General features: G+C 39.3%; 1 protein-coding gene across 1 annotated transcript in view; it reads right to left on the reverse strand.

Annotated features, from left to right (window-relative positions):
* Window positions 1-22,290, reverse strand: part of LOC143211797 (neurotrimin) — a 199,275-nt gene that overhangs the window by 151,802 nt on the left and 25,183 nt on the right. Inside the window, exons 3-4 of the mRNA XM_076429785.1 lie at window positions 7,543-7,753; window positions 530-657 (exon numbers count right to left, since the gene is read on the reverse strand). Coding sequence (XP_076285900.1) covers window positions 530-657; window positions 7,543-7,753 — 339 coding nt within the window. The remainder of the gene's footprint in view (window positions 1-529; window positions 658-7,542; window positions 7,754-22,290) is intronic.

The raw sequence follows: 22,290 nt of genomic DNA on the forward strand, positions 1-22,290 counted from the left end.
CTTGGTTTACAGCATTAGATAAATAATAATAATATAAAATGCTGTTCCTCTTATTGGCCCTAATATTAGGTTGGGGAAAAAGAAATCCATCATTTCTCTGCTTGAGATAACGTAAAAATAATGGATTTCTTTTTCCCCAATCTAATATAAGCAGCTAATGATTCAATACTAAACCTACTAAGCATTAAAAGTATCTAGCAAATGTTGCCTTTTAAAAATGGCTTTATAGAGACTGTCCATAATTTTCAATGTGATAGATGCTTGGACAAGGAGATTTATTCGATTATTTTCCATAAATGAACTTTTATAGTCCCGATAATTGTGTAATATAAAGCCGGCCATATGACCGTGGTATGTTCGGCGCTAAAGTGGCTGCAAGGAAATTAGAACTCGCTGTAACTAGTTACACTAAAATGTGTGACTAACTAGGTCAAGTTCCGGGGAACAGATAATGGGCGCTTAAATTAAACGGTCTTGCGCAGGTAGCATACAACTATCGAAAGACTGTAAACTATGCCGAATACAATACCTCGCGATCGTGGGTCCAGAAGATCGCCGTCGGCGGTTCCGGGCTGTGACGCACCACGCAGGTGAGATTCATCGTGCTGCCCCTGTTTATAAACATCTCTGGTTCACCGACGATCGACGTCACCGGTTCTGTGGAAAATAAGAGAATAAATGAGCCGTTTAATGCGAACATTGTGCATGAGATTTCAGTCAATCAAAATGAAATTAAACAAAATATCTCGGACCCGATAATTTATCGGATCTGACAATCCTATAGTTAATATGGTTTTATTTAACGTTATTGTTGCGAGTACTAATGCTGTAGAAAAGGTTTCATTTAATTTCGAATGAACTCTCTTCGTATGTACGCTCCGTTATTTGTAATGTTTTTATAAATTTTCTCATTTAACTGTCCATCTGTCCAGTTTAATTTGTTTTAATCGTTTTAATTATTTCAATTGGTTTTGTACACATTTTATTGGTTTTGTATTTGCCTTCCAGTGATAAGTTTCAAAAGAATATTTTTAATCGAAAACTGAATGTTTTTGTTAACAAATTACTAATGTTTGAATTTCGACACGACAATTTATTTTCGTAAAGTGATATAAAATAGTCACTTCTTACATCTCACTGTAGAAAAACAGTTTCTATTCGTTCGAACTCGATCAATCCTGTTTCTGAAATTGCAAGCAGATTTATTCTTGCTGTTTCCTTCATTTCAAAACCAATTACGTCTGATTAAATAATTTATAATTTGTTGAAACTAATTGCGTTTGCTAACCAACGCTATCTACTATCGGTTCGTTCGTAATTTATATCCCTGTAGCAAAGGGGAATTTTATCCAGTTCGTTGAATAAACGTGTACCCAAGCGATTTAAATAAATTTGAGTATTTTTACAATTTTTATCGGAAGAAATAAATTCTGCGGTCTTTGTTCATGTTATTCAATTATTTTTCATAATTACGTCTATTACCACGTGATTGCCGTCTTTCGCTAAAAAAAAATAAAAACGCACGTAATATAAAAGAGGAATTAATTATCGATCGAATCGTTACCGATATTTATGTTTCTTATGTATTCAGTGAAGAGCTGATTGTATCTCAGAATCAATTCCAGCATGTTGGCAGCATCGATGCTTACCAAATGAAAAAGGAAAATTCGCGTCAGATACGCCGGGGTTATCAGATGGAAAATTTGTACCGAAAGCATTGCCGAGATTCAATAAAATGATGTGAACCAGCAAATAATTTCAAACCGTTTCAAGTATTTATGTAACGCAAACATTCACAATCGCACACAATCGGGCTTAAACGCCACCATTGACTTCCGAGTTTTCAAACGATGGAACAATGAAAACCGTAATTCTGCCGACACCGCCCACTATAAATCTGCAATTTCATTACACTACGGTTCTCCCGGATAACCTTACGTCGCGCGCGTGTTCGTTCGACACGGTTTGACAACCGCGTATACGAAGAGTGTTCTCGTGACAACTCGATCACGAACGATCAGAAAACAAATCGAAAACACACCGGTAGAAACGTTTTTTGCTTTTCGAGTCGAAGCCCTTCTTCGGTAAAATCCTACTCGAAAATTTTCGGGTTACGGGTCCTATTGTACGCCGCGATATCGCGTCTGTCCATCACTCGCTTGTTCTACTTGCAGTAAACAATACCCGTGATGCGCTGTATTTTTTATATTCCTTCTCTTTTGTTGATTGCCAGTTCGTGGCAAATTATTATCGAGGCCAGGCAGTATCGTATCGCCGTCATTGTTTACAATCCTGTTTCCGGAATAAATTGTTGTGCGAGGAAAAACACGGACACATCGTAAACAAAAACTTCATCCCACCTTACATCAAAAGTTCGATCTCCATTTTTCGCGGGAAATTCATCCGCAGCCATCGCACGGTTGCAGCATCGTTGCCACCATGGTTTGTGTACTTTCTAATTTTCCGCAAACTCGGGAAAATCGAAAGCCAAACGACCATTTTTCGATTCTGGCTCGATCCAACCGCCGCGAGCAAAATCTGCACCAGTTGAACGGTTTTTTTTTAGAAGATACCTTGATTTTGTATTCACCGCTGTAATTCTTTAGCATGTTCAGCTTCGTGCTTTTAATAACCATCGTTGGTTACTTGAATAAAACGGTGCTATTATACAGTATAATCCAGTTAATTATGATACTGAAGGATTATCATATTAAATTCATGGCGGGTTTACGTAATTTGATAACGTCGGTGACTTCCGTGATAACCGGTTAATAACGCAAACTAAAGAAATACTACTCTGTTAGAGAAAATTAATTCAACTACGGATTACAATTTAATAACAATGTCCAACACCAAGTTTGTTCCCTAATTACTGTTGGGTCCTTTTTATACAGGGTGTCCCAAAATTCCTTCAACAGCCGGAAATGGGAGGTTCCTGAGATTATTTGAAGCAACATTTTCCTTTGCAAAAATGTTATCCGCGGCTTTGTTTAGGAGTTATTAACGAAAAATACGGACCAATCACAGCGTGACTAGACGCGACATGGCACAGTCGGCCAATAGACAGTTGGCGCGCCGCGCCGCGCCGACTGTGCCAACTCGCGTCTAGGTCGCGCTCTGATTGGTCCGTGTTTTTCGTTAATAACTCCTAAACAATGTCGCGGATAACATTTATGCAAAGGAAAATGTTGCTTCAAATGATCTCAGGAACCTCCCATTTCCGGCTGTTGAAGGAATTTTAAGACACCCTGTAGAGTTTTTTGCGCTGATTCCGAATCTGTCCTTAATTTTTCTCATGTACGCACAGTTTTTGAGGAACATGGCTTTGAAAGAAAAAGATATTTTTCAACTTTAAACAAATATTGTGATGTTATTATAAAAGATATTGAATTGTTGTTTGCAGTAGAAGATTCTGTAGACTTTCCCGAATACAGTGATATCCAATATTAATGCATTATGATTGTTTAAAGATGTTTAAACGATCATTAAAGACGGAGAGACACCACTTTTGCACCAATTTTTGACGATATTTTTGAATTTATCTCAAAAAATAAGGGTCCAGCAGAAAATCGAACTATACCACGCGATAGAGCAGACTTTTATCTTGAAGAACCACCTTATTCTTATTTTTATCACCAGAAGTTAAAGAATTCGTTGATGAGAAGTAAGTTAAAAAGATTAAATACTTACCTTACTTACTGTGCAAATGAAAATACAATCATGGAAAATAGATATCTAATTTAAATTACATTACGTTCATCAAGTGATATAATTTTATTGTGTTTTATATGTGGGAATACAATATACCTTCAAACTAGTGGGTTATCAAGTCATTTTAACGAAAAATGATTACATCAGTTCTGTTCACAAAAATCGATTTCTTGCAAAATCTTGAGGTCGTAGACAAATTTTGAGACCAGATTTGAAATAAGCGTGAAAAAATCTACTGGAAATTATATATAGCAAAAATTTTAAAAATTTTTTCCGCCCGTGGTAACGGAGAAACCACATTTTCTTGAAATTGTGCAAGTTTAACGAATTTTCTCAAGGTTAAAAACCGTTCGTACCGTAATCTCCCTATTTTTCCCATATTCTGCAAAATTTCAGCTTTAATTTTTTAAAAAATTCATCGCTCTACCTCATTTCTATCGAAAGTTCTTCGATTTTGAATCGAGTTAGGTCAAATAAACCCACTGTGCGCCGCGCCGTATCCCGTCCCGAGTGTCACTGGCGGCAACTCATGACGGGCGAAGATATTTTGCTTTCTGGTTCGAAAAAAACGTGGTTGTCGCAAACTTCAAAGGGGGGTTTCTCAAGATAAAAGTCTGCTCTATCGGGTGGCATAGTTCGATTTTCAGCTGGACCATTATTTTTTGAGATAAATTGAAAAATATCCTCAAAAATTCGTGCAAAAGTGGTGTCTCTCCGTCTTTAATCATTGTTTAAACATGTTTAAACAATCATAATGTATTAATATTGGATATCACTGTATTCGGGAAAGTCTACAGAATCTTTTACTGCAAAGAACAATTCAATATCATTTATAATAACATCACAATATTTGTTTAAAGTTGAAAAATATGTTTTTGTTTCAAAGCCATATTCCTCAAAAACTGTGCGTGTAGGAGAAAAATTAAGGACAGATTCGGAATCAGCGCAAAAAACTCCATAAGAAGGATCCAACAGTAATTATTAGGGAACATAAGAAAAGTTGAGAAACTTGTTGGACAATGTAATCATACAATATAAAACAGAAAGAATGCTATCGAATTTTTGATTTCACTACTATTGAAATTATACAGCTTCATACATACATGGGAAATCAATTAAATCACTATAGAAGGACCGCTAGTATTTCAATCCAATTAGTCTTGCTTCATGATTCTACACATCAAAATAAGTCAGAAAAGAGACGTAACATTTTTCGTTTTCGAAAAAATGGAGATTGAAAATTCAGCGAATATGCGTGCGCTATTAGATACGGATCGTCTGACGCGTCCGACCACGGCCGACCCATTCTACTTCCTGCATACGGCACGCGAACCAGACGGATTTTTAATCTCGATTTTCTCGAAAATAATTTCTCTTTTTCGATTTATTTTTATATGTAGACTCATCGTGTGCCCGGTTGTACCACCCACCCCGCCACACTCTGTATACTACAGCAACAAACAATTTATAGAGAAACAATAATTTTATGCCAATCAGCTATTATTTTCAAAGGAAATTATGAATGTATGGATTAATGTCTGGTAGATTTAATAATGATAAATATTGAAATAGCCTCGAGCTCAAAGGGTTAACACGTTCCGTGCCGAGCTGTTTTTGCTCGATTTTTCATTCAGGCCATTTGTTTTATTCTGTGCTGCATTTTTTATAATAGCTCATTCTTTTGGTCGGAATATTCTACAGTCTTAAGATGCCTCTACTTGACTTTACAATAAATTTTTAGAAAATTCTTCGTTTTTTAATGAGAATTCCAATCGGCCTGAATGGAAAGTTCAGCGTGGGGTGCATACGCCCCACGCGAGGCACGGAACGTGTTAATACACTCCATCTATTAATAAACGACGCGTTCACTGTTCTACATTAGCGCATAAAAAGATTAAGCAGGTGCCTAGATACCTTTGAACTACAATGTACAGGTAGCAGACAGATTTTCGCCGTAAACAAAACATCTCGTGTAGAGAAAAACCGTCTGCAGTCCTGATTGACTCAATCCCAACAAAAACATTCTGTAAACAGGAGCCAAGTTCTTATGGCCGTAAAAAGTTGTGAGATCAAACAAAGTACGGCCAAGTTCGTTAGCTTAGGAATACCTCTTGCAATACTGAAAAATCCTTTGTAAAAATTAGTTTAAAAGAACGCTATTTAGTTTTTAATGAATTACATGGAGTGCTAAATTATTTGAACTTGGCCGTTACTTTTTAAACCAATGGCCATAAAAGGTGTTAGGTAGCGGCCAAGTTTGAATAATTTAGCCCTCCATGTAACTCTTTAAAAATTGAATAGCGTTCTTTTAAACTAATTTGTACAACGGCTTTTTTCAGTATTGCAAGAGGTATTTCTAAGCTAACGAACTTGGCCGTACTTTGTTTGATCTCACAACTTTTTACCGCTACAAAAACTTGGCTCCTGTTTACAGAATGTTTTTGTTGGCGGGGGGGGGGGGGGGATTCATCAATTTTTGTTGAAATCTGTATCTACACCCAATAAGTAAGAAGTTTCACTTCTGTCGCGCATGGTTTTCCACGCGTATGTTGTTTTTTTCTTTTTTTTTTTGAATAAATCAAAAGACTACATACGTCATGTGGTTCGGCATACCCTATATGCTTTTGCGTTGGGCCTTTTGAAAATTTCGTTATTTTTGCGGTAGGACGCACTGTTCTCGAGATACAACCATTTTGTATATGTTATATCCTACGTACCTATTTCGTAATGTTTTTTTTCAATACAACCCCTTTAAGGTGTAAAATTTCAAACTTTGGTAATTATTCCTTCGAGTGTTTGTTATGGTGGACCTATGTACCAAATTTCAAGCTTGTAGGTCAATGGGAAGTACCCAAAAGGTTTTGATGATCTGTCAGTCAGTCAGTCAGTGAGAAATTTAGCGATTTTTGAGGTCCTATATCTCGGAACCTACTAATGTTGGAAGATTAATGTTTTGTCAATATTGAGACATGATTGCATTTGACAAGTGTACGAAATTACATATCTCCATCTGCCTTCAGTGGCGAGTTATAAGCCTCTAAAAAACGGCTAAGTTGTTTCGTGTAGAAGGAGGTAGTGCGAGAACTTGGCTGGTGCACTACCGTGCACATAGATACTTAACAGGTTGCAGAGTTCTCTCGCTCGCACCGGGCGCGTTCCCGTTCCCCGGATAAAGATTCCGCGGGCAACAAAGACCTCTCGAGAACAAGCGGAATATTAGACTCGATAAAAGGAATTTAATTGATCGATACCGGGGACGGAGTCGAAGCCTCAAAAACTCACCAGGGTAGTTCTCGTTCGAGGGAATAAAACCGATCTGTGGAGAGCCCGAGGAACACCCCCGTCGAAGCCGGCGTGTCCGAATTCAATACTCTTCGAACGGCGGGGACGAAAGGTGGGCGAGCAAAACAAAAGGAGGGAAACGTGCGGCGCAGTCGGGGCTTTGTGTTTCTGATTATTTTTGCCGGATTCATTCCGCCAGGGCAAACACAAATTGGCTGGAGACAGCGGTCGACGTCGGCTAGGGAAGAAGAGAGGGGTGGAGGAAGTGGCAAAAAGGAAAAAGACGTTTTAATTGAAATTCAAAGCAGATTTCGAATTGGAAAACTGGTTGTAACGTAAGCTCGGTCCGGGACGGGACAAACGAAGAGTCGGGGGCGGTGGCGATCCTGATAGACGTTTCGGAGAAAATAAAATTAACGAGCGCACCCCGGGGGTCGAGAGGGAGAGGTAGAATGACAGAACGATTCCGACGGGAAGATTGCGCAGGCTGCTGGGACTGCCGCGCCGTAGGAAAATAGACGACTAGAAAAGAAAGTATCGGGAACTAACCGACAACCGAGAGATGCATGGAATGACCGATCGGTGGTGTTGTTGACACTTGACACTCGTAGGTGCCGGTGTCGCGGCGCTGCGGGTATTTCACTTGAAGCGTCCAATCCTCGGTCTGGGGGAAATGCGTCGCCACGAATCTCTGGTCGGAGGTGTACGTCTCGACGCCCGTCGTCAGCAGGTGGATGTCCCTGTGCCTCACCCAGGATACCTGTCGCAAACAGATAGCACCAGTACAGTTATGGCTCAAGAATGATACGGCTGTTACCCGCCCCGGCTTAACGCCCCCATCGCGCATCACAGTCAATACGACCCTGTAAGGGACATTGAAAGCTTCCCTTTCTCTTTGTCTACCGGCAGTTTTTAATCCCTCTCGTCAGAATCTATTGTGAAAATTCATCGGTTTCGTGTAGTTGACGGCGGAAATACCCGATGGATCGAATCTCTGCTTTCTGATCTCCTTTTATCTTTGTTGACATAATATATAATATGTGAATACTTTTATCAGAGTTTTTGCATGATCTTTTCTTTACTTAACCCTCATACATACGTTTATCAGGATGAAAATTCATCAATTTACTATTCTTACATAGTGCAAAATAATTCATCTCTTTCTGTTTGTGTTGCGAGATGTACTTCTTTAAAGTGTGACGCTATAAACGAAACATAATTTGTTGTTTTAGAGTGTAAAATAAAAACAGGTGAAATACAGGGTGACAAGAAATAACGGAGTTAAACATTTCTTATTATAATTCTGTCAAATCGACGAATTTTGAAAAACCAAATAATAACAACGATAACATAGCCGTTAGTATTCATATATTTAAGAGGTTTCGAAGTGTGGCCACCCTTTGTGAGCCGATGCAGAGGCTCAAACGTGTTTTGAAATTTTCGGCAATGGGCCGCAGCTATTTTGGCGTCATTCGGTACCACACCCGGCGCGGCGCAGAGATTTTTTCAGGGACTCGAAATTTATGAGGACGAGCACAGGCCCTGACCTTCAAAATCGACCAAACGCTGGAGTTCATAGGGTTGAGGTCCGGCGAGTACGGCGGCTACTCCGCAGATGTGATGAAACCTGGAAAACGGGATTTGCTACGGTTTTCGTGGATCAAGGGGTCAAAATCAATCAAGTAGTGTATCGACGGGACATTCTCGCAGCCGTCGTACTTCCGTGGGCCCAACAGCACTTCGGCTATCCGGAATGGACGTGACTGCAGTATTCCGCGCCGGCCCACAGGGCGAAAACGACTCAGGAGTGGTGCAAAGCCCATTTTCCAGGTTTCATCACATCTGCGGAATGACCGCCGTACTCACCGAATCTCAAATGGACTACAGCGTGTGGTCTATTTTGGAGGCCAGGGCCTGTGCTCGGCCCCATAAAAATTTGGAGTCATTGAAAAAATCTCTGCACCGGGAGTGGGACCGCATGACGCCAGAAGAGCTGCGGCCCATTGCCGAAAATTTCAAAACACGTTTGAGCCTCTGCCTCGGCGCAAAGGGTGGCCATTTCGAAACTTCTTAAATATATGAATACTAAAGGTCTGTGTATGTGTGTGTGTGTTATGGTTGTTATTATTTGGTTTTTCAAAATTCGTTAATATGACAGAATTATATAATAATAAGAAATGATTAACCCCGTTATTTCTTGTCACCCTGTATTATTCTAGACTTTTACATGCAACTATTTTTGAGGAACGTATTAGGGTTAAATGCACTGAAACGGTATTTGCTTCCATATCCATCGGCGATGGATTTCGATCATAATCGTAAATTTTTATAGTGGTAATTCATTTACTTGACAGTGGGAGTAGCAAATGAGTCAAATCGTTAAGCTCCTTTTTACCACATTTTTATTAGCTCGCTTTCTTGTCTTTTGTCTGTCTGTTTGTTTGTTTGTTCAATTGATTTTAAACTAACTTCCCGATGAGTTAGAAACTTGAAATTTTAAATTCTTGTTTTATGTTGCAATAAACATTGTGCGAAACAAATATAAATCAATCTTTTCGTTATTGTAATTAATACAATGACAGTCACACCAGTGTTCGTCGAGTTAGTTGACGAGGGGCAAAAAATTTTATACAATCCTTTCTCACATATCATATTGTAATTACAGATTGATAAATGTTTCGCTCGTCACGTATTTTAAGCACACTGTAATAAAAATGATGAACATTTTATCCAGAGGATCCTTGTTTAAGAAACCTTCGCCTAATCGAATAAAAATTGGGTAAAGTTTGAAATTTGATTGAACACTACTTGTGCCGCATGCCCAAAAATGTATGATTTCTTGTCATATATTTTGCTTTTTCAAAAAACCAGAATTGAAATGTAATAAATTGCTTGAAAAACTTCGCACCCTGCGGGCGAACAAAATTCTGGTCTATAAACTCATCGGGGGCAAAAAGTTTCAAAAAGATTCATGTTCCGTTTGAAAGCCGTTATTGCAGGCAGCAAAAACAAAGCAAAATTTCATGAAATGGTACACGCTTGACGTTTAAATACCGAAAGTTATATACGATTTCATTACAGTTTTTGTCTGTACAAAAACAGTATGATATTTTCGACGAAGAATCTTGTATCTTGAAATAACCGATAATGGAATAATATCAAAGAGATCCGACATCAAACACGGATTTGAAAGAAGCGATACGTGAAATATCGAGTTTCTCAAAACAGTGTCTCCGAGCGTGACTATCGCTTTTCGAAAACCAGTGGATCGATTCAGTTACAATATACTGTAAAAGTTCTTGTAAAGACAATCCAGTGTTTATTGCGGTATTTGTTTCGAACCCGATGGTCGATCTCTTCTTTATCTCTCTGTTTGAGATCGTAAATCAGTATCAACGAAGAGAAGAGATGAAATTGTTACAGACTGAAAAACCTTGTTGTTTTCCACGGGGTTGAATGAGGCAGGTTTTGAAAAATAGAAGAACGGTGCTTGTACATATAATATAACGGAATCCCGGCGGTATATGTTCGGATTCTCGACAAGAGAAAGCTCGGAAAAGAGAAAAATAAGTGCTAGGCATTATTGAATGAGCACCTCATTAACCGGGCTGGGTTTCGATAACCGGCAGCAGCAGACAACCCCACTAAAGTCTTTGTTTACCTGCCCGATACCAGCGACTCCTCCAAATAGGTCAACTCTGATTGGTATAGCTGTATAGACTCCGTGAGTCTCAGAAGTCATAAACACGCTTTACAGATCATATCTCCCCTCGAGATAGGCAATTTTTCGAACAATTCTGTAGCTGCTCGGAATTCAGAACGGCCCTTGATCAATTCGGATCGAGCACATTCAGCTCGCGGCAAGATATCGGTTTTCGACTCTGCTAAGATTGGATTGTTCCCTGTTAATTATTAATAGACCGCAGACCGTTGCGCGAAATTAAATCTTCAGGAACCGATCAATGAAAACGGGGATTAAACGGCTTTTAATAGGATCTCGCGAGCTCGGCTTTGAAATGCGCATAAGAACTCGTAGATTATTGGTTAATAATTAGAAATCTAGCGGGGAACGATGAAATGAAATGATGAATAGTCGCTCTCAAATACTGTGGTGACTGGATTAGCATTGGCGTACATAAAACCGAAATTGATTGCCCGCGAAGATGCTTCATTATTCATTCATTCATTCGTCGAGTGATTCAACATTGCGGGATATTAACATTTGTGTTGATAATTTCGTGTGTACCATCACGAAATACCGTCTAAACTTTCGTGCTGGATATTCGAAACAGGTCATTTGGATAACTCCTCCGGCTCTTCAGAGATAGGACGGAATCAGTCGAACAAAAATTGCATTGAAAGAGAGTATCTAGTAAGTAGTATCTACTATAGTATATTATTATCGCTCCAATTGTAGACCGAGAGGTCGAGGGGTTCCAAAGTCGACGATTTCTTTCTCGGATAAAATGGTAAAGGGATATTTAGGTCATCCACGGGGAAGACAACGGTAATTTAATTTTTTATTTTATTGCTTCGTTATAATACGCAAACCGCTGGGGCGAGCGCTCGAAACGTCGACTTTGAGCGTCGCCGCTTTTTCTGAAACTGCTCTACGCGCTAACGGATAATAAATCGAATCGATAGCAACACCAGTATAAAACAAGGACTGCGGGGTAAGATGTCATCAACCAGAAACGATGTGAAAAAAGAAAAATAGCAATCTGGTAAAAAAATGTCTGTTGGTAAATACACCCCGATAAAATCAATAATTGACCATGACTGACCCTGAAACAATTACTTACCGCGCGCCACGGCATCATACCTTTCCAGCTCTATACGAGGCAATATTTTCTCGAGGATTTTTCCTGCAAAAAGCTAACTTTTCATTTGAAATTTTCTGCCCGGCCGAGTCGACGGACACAAGCCAGTGGCTTTAGGATTAACCCGCCAGGATTAATTAACAACCAAACCCCGCTCCGATTGATCATCGTCTGTCCAAAGGCTCGGGTTTCAACTTTTTTTAGGGATACCCCTATCAATTCCATACGAATATATTCATTTACTCTTCGAGACGTAGAATTTGATAAAAATTGAAATATTAGTTCAATATACGTTTTAGAAAGGTGTCAAATAAATTGTATAATTTTATTGGTTACTGGAGTCTCTCACAACCCCAACAGAATTTTTATGCACCAACGTCTGCTACTGTTCGATAATGCAAATATCAAATTTTTTAACTTCTTCAGAACATATATGGATTATTCAATCTCAAATTCTTTGCATGAAAATATCCGAGTAAATTTGTACAAAATTTTGGATTATGAATTAAAACTTTAGAAATCGTAATATTTAATAATATTGAATAATGTCATTAATAATGAATAGACTGCGGATCTTTATACAAAATAAAGATTGTCTGTATCGATTGCAAGGGATAAAAACTAAATTGAATGTTATTCCTTCTCTTAATTATTTGAATAGGGGAGAAATCATATATTGACAACTTCAATTTGAAAAATTTTCCAACGATTTTGACTTTCATCTACTCAATTTTGCTATAAGTGCATAAAGATTCGCAGTCTAATAACGAATAATGAAAAACAAAGAATGAGTCTATAAAGAATTTTCGATTATGAATTAAAAATTCAGAAATCGGAATATTTAATAACATTGAATACTTTCTTACGGAAGTTGTCGAATCTAGACTTAAATCGAACATAATTTAAACCTTATTAGTCAATGAATTTCGCCAATAACATTGCAAATATTTCTCTTTCTCAAAGCACGCAAGCCCCAAAGTATAATTCCCGTTGAATTAATATCACCAATAACACACCAAATGTTTCTCTTTCTCGAAATGTGCACGTCGGGAGAGCCGAGAATACGACCTACATTCTGCAGCTCTGCTATTAGTCTTAATTTGCTCGAAGCATTGCCGAAGAAAAGATCATTTCATTCAACCCGGGCACCTTTAACTTCCGGTGTGAATTTACATGAACAGCTCCGCAGTCTATATAAAGTACGCGAGACAGTCGAAGCGCTCCATTCTAAACTGCCTGCCGAGCAATTTCGTGAAATTTCCTGTAAGATGCGGCGACTTTGTGCAATATTTTCAAGAAACAAGGAAGAATATTTACGAAGTTCGGTTGCGCAACGGCCTCGTGTAGTATCTTACTGCTGCAAACTTGATCCGTACACCTTCCACGCAATGCCTAATAAAACGATAAAAAAAATCGTACGTCAAGATAAAAATCTATGGCCGATTCAGTCGGGAAAAAATTCTCCAATATTTTCAGAGACGTTTCAATGTGCAGCATTTTTGCGAAAACTTCTATTTTCAGCATTGCCTTCAGTATTCTATCAGCTAGATCATGCAAAAACATCTTCTCTCCTGCAAAAACGCCGAGACAACGCAAATCCATCGACCAATCAACTAGATTTCAGCTGTGACTCATGAATTCGACGTCAGAGGAAGAGTCAACCAAGTTGAGATGAGAAAAAGTTCCGACAAGCACGTCGGAGCTCTCAACAATGTTTCTAAAATCGTGAATTTCTGTTGTAACCGCCGGGCAACGTTGTAAAATATGAAACCGCGCGAAGATGCGGAGAAACATAAAAATTCGAGTTCCCGAAGCGGAAAGAGGCTTCGGAGCTCGCAGCTAGCGTGGAGAGCCGGAACAAGCCGTATACGCGTCGTCGCTGAAATTTGCGCGCGGATCTACTTAAACTTTAAATTGAACGCGCGCTCGATTACCCTTTGAATGAATAACGATCGGGATTGATTTCATATCTGATACCGGGAGGGGGCCGGCGGCGTAACTTTTAAATAATAGGCCACGCAGAGGCCGGAGGCTCCGTGCCCCCGCCCCGGGTCGATTACACGCTCCTTGCGCTCACGGGTGCCACCCGCGAGCCCCTCCGCCACCTGGCCCTCGACCTGCACAGCCCCGCTTTTCCATTTTTCGACGTCGGATAATTTCCAGCTTCTCGGCGCGGCGCTCGTAATATTTCCCGGCGTTAATTCAAACAATAACCCCCGCGGCCGTCGCCGCCGAGCGAAGACGGAGCATCGGCGTAAATTCCGGCGCGGCGTGTTCCCAGCTATGTGCATACCCTGCAAAGCGAAAAACTGTAGCGTATTATTCCCGGGACGGCATTATACCACGCGTGAAAAACGCCCGATGCAGATCCGCGTCGATGACGCGTGCGTACACCGTTTGTGGAAAACGTCGACGCACTAAATTCACGATTTTCCGAGCATTGTCGATATTAATGCTAGGTTTATGGGACCCGTTGAAACGAGTTCTGATATTTTTCATTTATGATCATTAGACAGCGGATTTTATGCATTTATGACAAACATGAGTAGGGTAAACTGTATTAGTGCTGGCGCTGCAGTAGTTATTGGCACTTTTGATTTAAACGGCAAATATTAAGAATTCCTGGTATAGAAAATCATTTTATATTGCTTCTTATTTATATTTCAAAGCAACGTTGTAACTTTTTATGACAGAGTTCCACATAGGACTGTTAACAACGCTGGTACATCCAGTAAGGCCGGCGCATAGTGGTCCCGGAGCCCGCTTTTTGTGGCCAAAACTATTGTAGCGTTATTTCAAGGTTTAATGTCATATTATTATAGGTCGTTGGATTCGTCTTGATACCAGTTAGAATATTATGATGTAAAAAATATATGTTAATACTTACAAAATTGAGGTAAGCTTCATTTTTTTATTAAAAAAAAATTTTTTCTTTAATTTTTTATATTGAAGTTTGTAGAAAAGTGAATACTGATCAACTTTCGTTCTAAACATTTTTTTCATATCATCAGAAATATTTGAGAAATTGTGTTAACAATGCTCACAGTGTATATTACGGTTTCCGACTCGGCGAGCTGTTTTTTCCGCCTTTGTCAACTTTGGTCCCCACTCCTGAATTTTTCGTGCTACATATTCGCAAGCGTGGGACCTTGAAAGGCGATTCCTAATTTTCCACCAATGTGGAAAACTGACCAACCCCGTGTCTGCTCAAGAAAGAATAATAGCTCGATGCTACAACGAAACAGACAGTATCTACACTGATAAATAATAACTGTATAAATGATATAATTCTATAAACTATAATATAAACTGTAAACCATACGTGTGTAAGTTTAAAATACGTGACGCGTTCAGAACGTAGCATTAGAGCGCGTACTTATTTCGAACGTCTGCTTGTTAAAATACACGTAGAATTATAAACGGCATAAACCGGCAGCTAAAATTTATATGTGTATATGTTGAAGGTCTAAGCTTTCAGAAAAATCAAGTCTGAATGCTAACGTTTTTAAACGTTTTTTTAAAACTCTACCTAAAGTTTACATTGCACTTAAATTTATATCCTTCGTATATTGATTGAAACATGCTTATATTGTCATTGAATAACTGAAATATACCTGCTCACACATACGAAAATATAGTACAAATTTTCATTTCAGCATTGTGTAAGGAATAATTAACTATTTAGTTGTATCTCCAATTTCATAATTTTGAACTTCAAACGCTATATCTGCTCGGAAAGTTATCCGAAAGACCTAATATTTTGAACTTTGAGGATTCAAAGTGTTCATGTTCGAAAGAAAAAAAAATTTTGGCCACAAAAAGCGGGCTCCGGGTCCACTGTGCGACGGGATGACCACAGTGCAGTGTAAATAGTGTTTTATGAAAATTTTCGTTGCGAGTAAGTATATTTTATAAAACAAATAGTCTGTTTAACGTTTACTTTTTACTGTGTCACTGACTGTACTATTTGTCTTACGATTGCTATACACTGAATATATTTTACAATAAAAGATTTATGACTCGTAAAACTGTTTGATTTTGCTGGAAAGTCTCTATTAGCTTATAATAATAGCAAGTTAAGCTCGTTTAAACATTTCAAAGAAAGATAAAAAGATTTTCATTGTGATTTTGGCTTAGGGTGCCAATCATTGTACAGTTTACCCTAGGTGCAATTTAAAACAGTAATATATTAGAAGAATTTAATAATAACATAACTATGGAAAAGAGAATAGAAGAGTTAGAAGATAGGAACACAGAGGTAGGAATGATGATAATACAAGACAGAAGAGACAGAAGGAATAATGTGGTAATGAGGGGATTATTGATGAAGAAGGAAAAAGCAAAAGAAGAAGTCGGGAACTTTTTTAGAGACAAATTATTAGAAGAATTTAAAAATACTGTTATATTATTTTCAACCCATTAAGCATATTACGAAAGAAAATAAATTTCAATTTCAACCCAGTTTGTTGCAATTCGGGTAGAAAATTTGTATTTTGCATAAAGATCCGTTGTCTAATGATTATTGAGATCGTAGGTCACGTCTTTATTAAAAATGTCTCCGAGTTATTATTTATTCGTACACGTGTCAATCTGTAAGTACAGTAGAGCCTCGTTTGTTGCACGGAACGGGATTGAAAATGCGTGCCTGAATTAAGGGAAGCGTTATGAGAATAGTTTCGTGAAACAGTCAAAAAATATCGGATATCAAGTTTCTAAGGGTGGTTCTAATAGGGACTTCCAGCTCCATTCTTTTGCAAAGATTACAATAAATAATGAGCTCGCGTGTTCTCTGTGACAGGTACAAAGTATTCGTCGCTCCATAAAAATTGAAATATCTTGATCTTGAATCATCCACCACAATGGTACACGAAAAAAACATCAACGACGATCTACGTATTTCCCGGATCGACGATTCATAACGTCGTGGGTCGACGACACCGACAAATGTCGCGAATAAAAGTCGAACAATTCCGAGGGACGCACGTGTTGATTTTGATGGAACTTATGCGAGAGATAACGCATGGAAAAATATTGGACGCGTATTTTTTATCGGGCATTGTTCGCATTGATAACGGTCCACAAAAGTCGAGGGTTGAAAACACATTTTTTGAGATATCTTGAATGGAGGTTGCAGGATAAACTTTTCTCTTTGGATTAACGAGCTTCGAATGGAGAATTTAATCGTGCAAAAAGCGGAGGGAAGATCACTTGTTTAAACGATATCCGAATTAACTAAATATAAATGTGTAATAATGGATATTATATTTGGTTCGACTATTCGAATGTAATAAAATACATCGTTAAAAATTTGTATCGTTCGAGAATATTTCAAAGTATTCCGAATATACACCTCAACTATTTCCAATATCGTTCAAATTAAATTGGAACGCCAGCTTTTTTACGCGAAATAAAATATTTTACTTTGAGAGTTGTACGTACTGTTGAAAACAAACTATATTACTGTTTAAAATAGTATTTCACCTATCCTTCCATTCAAATAAATTGAAATTACAATTTCGTTCAATCAAAAATCCGACATTTCTCTTTCTGTGGACATTATAACTACAAAGTCAACTTCATTATATGCTGCACGTGTGTTATATACCATTTTGAAGCGTGGTGTGTAATTTTTCACGTTCAAATTTCAGTTTTCATCAATCAATCAACGTCTATTCATGAACATACATCATGCAAAACATGGTAAATGCACACATCACTTTATTTGTGCCAAAAGATTCTTCAAAGAACGTACACAATCAACAAATTTAATTTCTACTATGACAAATAGACAGTGGAGCTGCAAAATAAAAATTGTCCAAATAAGTTATAAGAAACCGAAGTAAAAGAGAGAAGATTCTTCTAATGTTTCACCAGTTTTGTATTTCACTTATTCACGTTTATCAAAGTCCGCAGTCTAATAACAAAATTGAAAACACCGTACCTCGTTGACAGTTGACAAAATTAAAGAAATAATAAATATAAATGATCGAACCCTGCGCCGAAATCATAAAATTTATTATATGATGTATTCAATTTTCGATCGAGAAGAATTCACCTTTACAGAAATAATGTTCGAAGTCGCCTAAAAATTGGTCATGTCGTACATAACGATCGTCCAGCGACATTGTTCGGTATCGTCGACAGGTTCGTCGATATTTCGGAGAGTATCACTGAAAATGGAACACCCCGTGTGCATATTTACGTACAGGTATAACTCGGTCCGGGAACGGGAACGCGTACGTAGCGGGGCGCGCAAGAAATTTGCTGTTACCAGGACAACAACGATAGAGACCGGTTGGATAACTGCAATTAATGGTCCTGTAACGGGTACTGATATTTTCGCAAACATCAATTCCCGTCGGGTGGACACCGATTGTTGTCCGTTAAATAATTATTAACGTTATCCGTGACAAACTTTTTGCGCCCGGTCGCTGCGCGCCGGCTCCAGCGAAACGAGAATTCTCATGCGAGCGTGTGCGCGCGAGTGGTGTTGGCGATCGTTGAATATGCATTATACGATGTACCGTGGTCATAGAGTTCGACCGAAACGGTCATACTTCACGCCTTCGACGGGTGTCATTGATTGCGCGCTGATGGTTTAATGTCATTTGCTGGACCGACCCCTTAAGTGGGGAGCTTAATATTGCTGGTCGCAGAAATCGATTTTTCTTTGGAGGGTGGTACTGATATAGAAAATCGATAATCCACTAAAAATATTCTAAAAGCGTCTATTGAAAGAAAACATGGGGCGTCTTTCGTCATTTTTCCTACCAAGCTGACATAGGTTTAAGATGATCAACACTTTTTAACCCTCGGAGGTTCTTAAGACCATTTCCAACTTTATAATCAATTTTTTTTCTTGTCAATACCACAGTGTTGCGAGATGGTGCGTTATGATCACCACAAGACTTGCGGACTTTTCGAACGGTCTCTGCAAAATTTTTACCATTTTTACCACGTTTATACCTTTTTACCAAGCTAATAAGCTTGCCGTGTCGTTGTTGTATGCGTCAAATCTTGTAATCGAATTTTAAACCACTTCCCGATTAGCTAGAGACTTGAAACTTTAAACATAGCTCAGAACTGGATGACAATGCAGTATTAAAAACCAAATTTTTGTAAAAAAACTGTGCATCTAGGAGAAAAAAATTTTAATATTAACCGTCACACCTCGCCGCGCGACGCTCGGTAGTACGTGATCTCGTTCAGCGATCCCCACTCCGCGCGCCAATGCTCCCTACTCCACTACGCGTTCCCACTCCGACTCATCCCCACTCCACTGACCCATTTCGCACCGAAGGAGCTGAGTCAGTATCAGTTTTTTTTTATATATTATTTTTGTAATGATTTTTCACAATTTCTATGCATTTCTCGATCTTGTAAAATTCTCCATGCCTAAACCTCAATACTTCCTGATGCCAGTTGTCAAAGATTAGTACTCTATGTCCGTCACAAAAAAATGGCGCACAATTTAAAATGCCAGCTATTCATTCGAAAGTGAATCACAAGAAATTGAATAATTAAATTACAATTTTAATACTCTGGATCAAAATAGACTCGGGCACCGTCGTCGAAGGGTTAAAAAAAGAATTCTCTATAAAAGTAAGCAATAAAGTGCATAATCCACTAAAAATATTATTCTAAAAGCGTTTATTGAAAGAATAAATGGGGTGTTCTTGGCCATTTTTACTATCTACCGAACAGCTGGCGCAGATTTAAGATCAATGCACTCTTTAAGAGAGGACCTGATGCAGCAGCTAAACAAATCCATTCTTCTTTGAATACATCGATAACACAACCTTTCGAAAATATTCTTCTAAAAGCATTTAATGAAATTCAATATCTTCTACCATTTTTGCTACGGTGTAGCTGACGCGGGTTCGAGGTAAGAGCGCTTGTCGAAAAAATCGATTTTTCTTTGAATTATTCAATAGTATAAACTTCCTAAAATATTCTCCCGAAAGCGTTTAATGAAATTTGAAAAAGTGGGGCGTGTTTTACCGTTCTCGCTACCGAGTGGCTGTAGCAGGTTCATGGAGGTAAGGAACATTAAAGGGCGAGCCTAATGTAGTGGATTGAAATCGGTTTTCGAATAAACCGATGGCGTAACACTTCGAAAATATTCTCCCAAAAGCATTTGATACAAATGAAAAAGATTGGTCATTTTTTACTATGTTTGTTACCGAGCATCAGACACAGGGAAACAATGCATCTCAAAATCTACTCAATCAATTGGTTTGATTTTTTGCACGCATCTAAATAATTCATTTTTTATCCTACGACGCCTTTTTCGGCGAATTTCGGTAAATTTGTATCCCTTCATATAAATCCAGTAGACGCAACAAATTATTGGCAACATCTAAAGTTACAAGGGTGTCGTATAACCACCTCTCCTCTAGCGAAATGGCCCCAAAATGTCGGAACCATTGGATCGATCCATTAGTTACAATAAATTCCCAAAGGTTTTGACGGTTTGCATCAGGCTCTCGCTTAAATAGCGGACCGAACGCCCAGCCATCCTCTTCGAGCTGCTCAGCGTGTTTCTCCGTGAAGGGTGTAAATTAGTATTTAGAATGTGCCGATAATCGACGGGAGCGCCGCACAAAGGAATATTAATGAGTCGCGGATAACCGTGCACACGCTCGGAAACCACCGGCACCGCGGCCGCGCGGCGCTATCCGCTCGAAACTCCGCTCTCGGAGGACGAGCGAGATGAGAGGTGATAGAGAGTGGCAAAGAGACGAGAGAGAACGAGCGAGAGGGAGAGAGAGAGAGAGAGACGGGCTGGGGGACTGGCCAGTCACTCGTTTAAAATTCAAGTGGAGCTTAAAGTGTTTCTTGTAATTGAAGCTGAATCGAGATCTGCTCGTCGAGTTCAATGAAAACTTAACGGTCCCTTGAAAGTTTCAACGCTTGGGAACCGCGCGTTCGAGCTGACACGCGCTGATGAATTATGCGTGCGCGCCCCGCTCGTTGCACCGAGTAAGACGCTTTGCCTGAGTTAAATGCGTGCATTTACCAACTGCGGAATGAATATATCGCTTCCGTGAACGTGAACGCGACCGAGTGGCAAAGGCGCAGGCTCGTTTTGTCCTTGGATACAGTGCTCGGGACCTACAAGTAATTTAACTGGCATAATATATTCCGAAAATGATTACTATAGTTGCACAGCCTGCTCCGCGAATCGGCCACCGCCGCGTCTAAGCTGTTTTTAATGGCATGACAAAATAATTCCCCGAACAACGGCGTACTAATATCGGATGAAAGATTTATACATATAAGAAGCACGGTGAGAAGTATATTTCGTAACTAGACAGCCGATCTTTATGCAAAATAAGAATTCTCTACCGGAATTGCAACGAACTGGAGTGAAATGGAAAAGTTTCTTTCTTAATATGCTTAACCCTTAGCAATCGAGTGGCGACTTTGAGGCACCACTAAAAATTGCTGTACCATTATTCAAAATATTGTTTACATTGTCATGAGCCAGGGCCGCGAGCAGCACGAGTGGCCGGCGAAGGGTTGTTACCCTAGGAATATGATATCAATTTGTTAGGGAGCCTCTAGGAATGGAGTCAAGCGCAGGCGAACCTGATGTGAAATCAGGGAGCTGCTAGGAAGGTGAAACTTCGTGGACGAACCCAATGCGAAATTGGGGAGTCACTAGGAAGGACGCGCAGACGAACCCGATGCGAAACCGGGAAGCTGCTAGGAAGTTGTATAACGACGCGGCCGAACCCAATGCGAAATTGGGGAGCTGCTGAGAGGTTGGATAAGAGCACAGACGAACCTGATGCGAAATCAGGGAGCTGTTAGGATGCGGACGAACGCAATGCGAAACTGGGGAGCCGCTAGGATAGTATAGTTTTCGTGGACGAACCCAATGCGAAATTGGGGAGCCACTAGGTTGGATAAATCTCTGTTTGGACAATTGGAATGTCGCGAACAAACCTGATGCGTAATCAGGGAGTCGCTAGGATACTTAGTAAGCCTCGTAACTTGTATAATTTAATTGATACAATCCGAGCGGTAAGATTGTACGTGTGGGGACGTTCAATTACTTGATTAGGATATTGGACAATAATTATGGGTTTAATGAATTTGCGTTAATTATCAAAGAACACAAATATATTCTTACTATAAGACTTCGTGTTACAATTGTGTAATTGTCGCGAATGGATTGAATTTAGAATAGAAAGAATTGAAAGATGATATTACCTAAACTAACAATAAGATGCACGGTGTCGACTAGCAACACTGGCAATGCGGGGGTCTCGGAGCAACCTTATCACTGCCTAATAGATTTTACACCGAACTCGCGGAATCTATACGGTTACACTTTGATTCGAAGGGAACTTTAGCCCGATCTCATTGGTAGTTGACTTCCGAGATGCAGCACGACGCGACACGATTCGTGATTACGACAGTACTAGCCCACGAGAGTAGAAATGCAAGGGCTTATATAGCCCTGCAATGA

This window comes from Lasioglossum baleicum, chromosome 9, assembly GCF_051020765.1.
Source record: "Lasioglossum baleicum chromosome 9, iyLasBale1, whole genome shotgun sequence".
NCBI lineage: Eukaryota > Metazoa > Arthropoda > Insecta > Hymenoptera > Halictidae > Lasioglossum > Lasioglossum baleicum.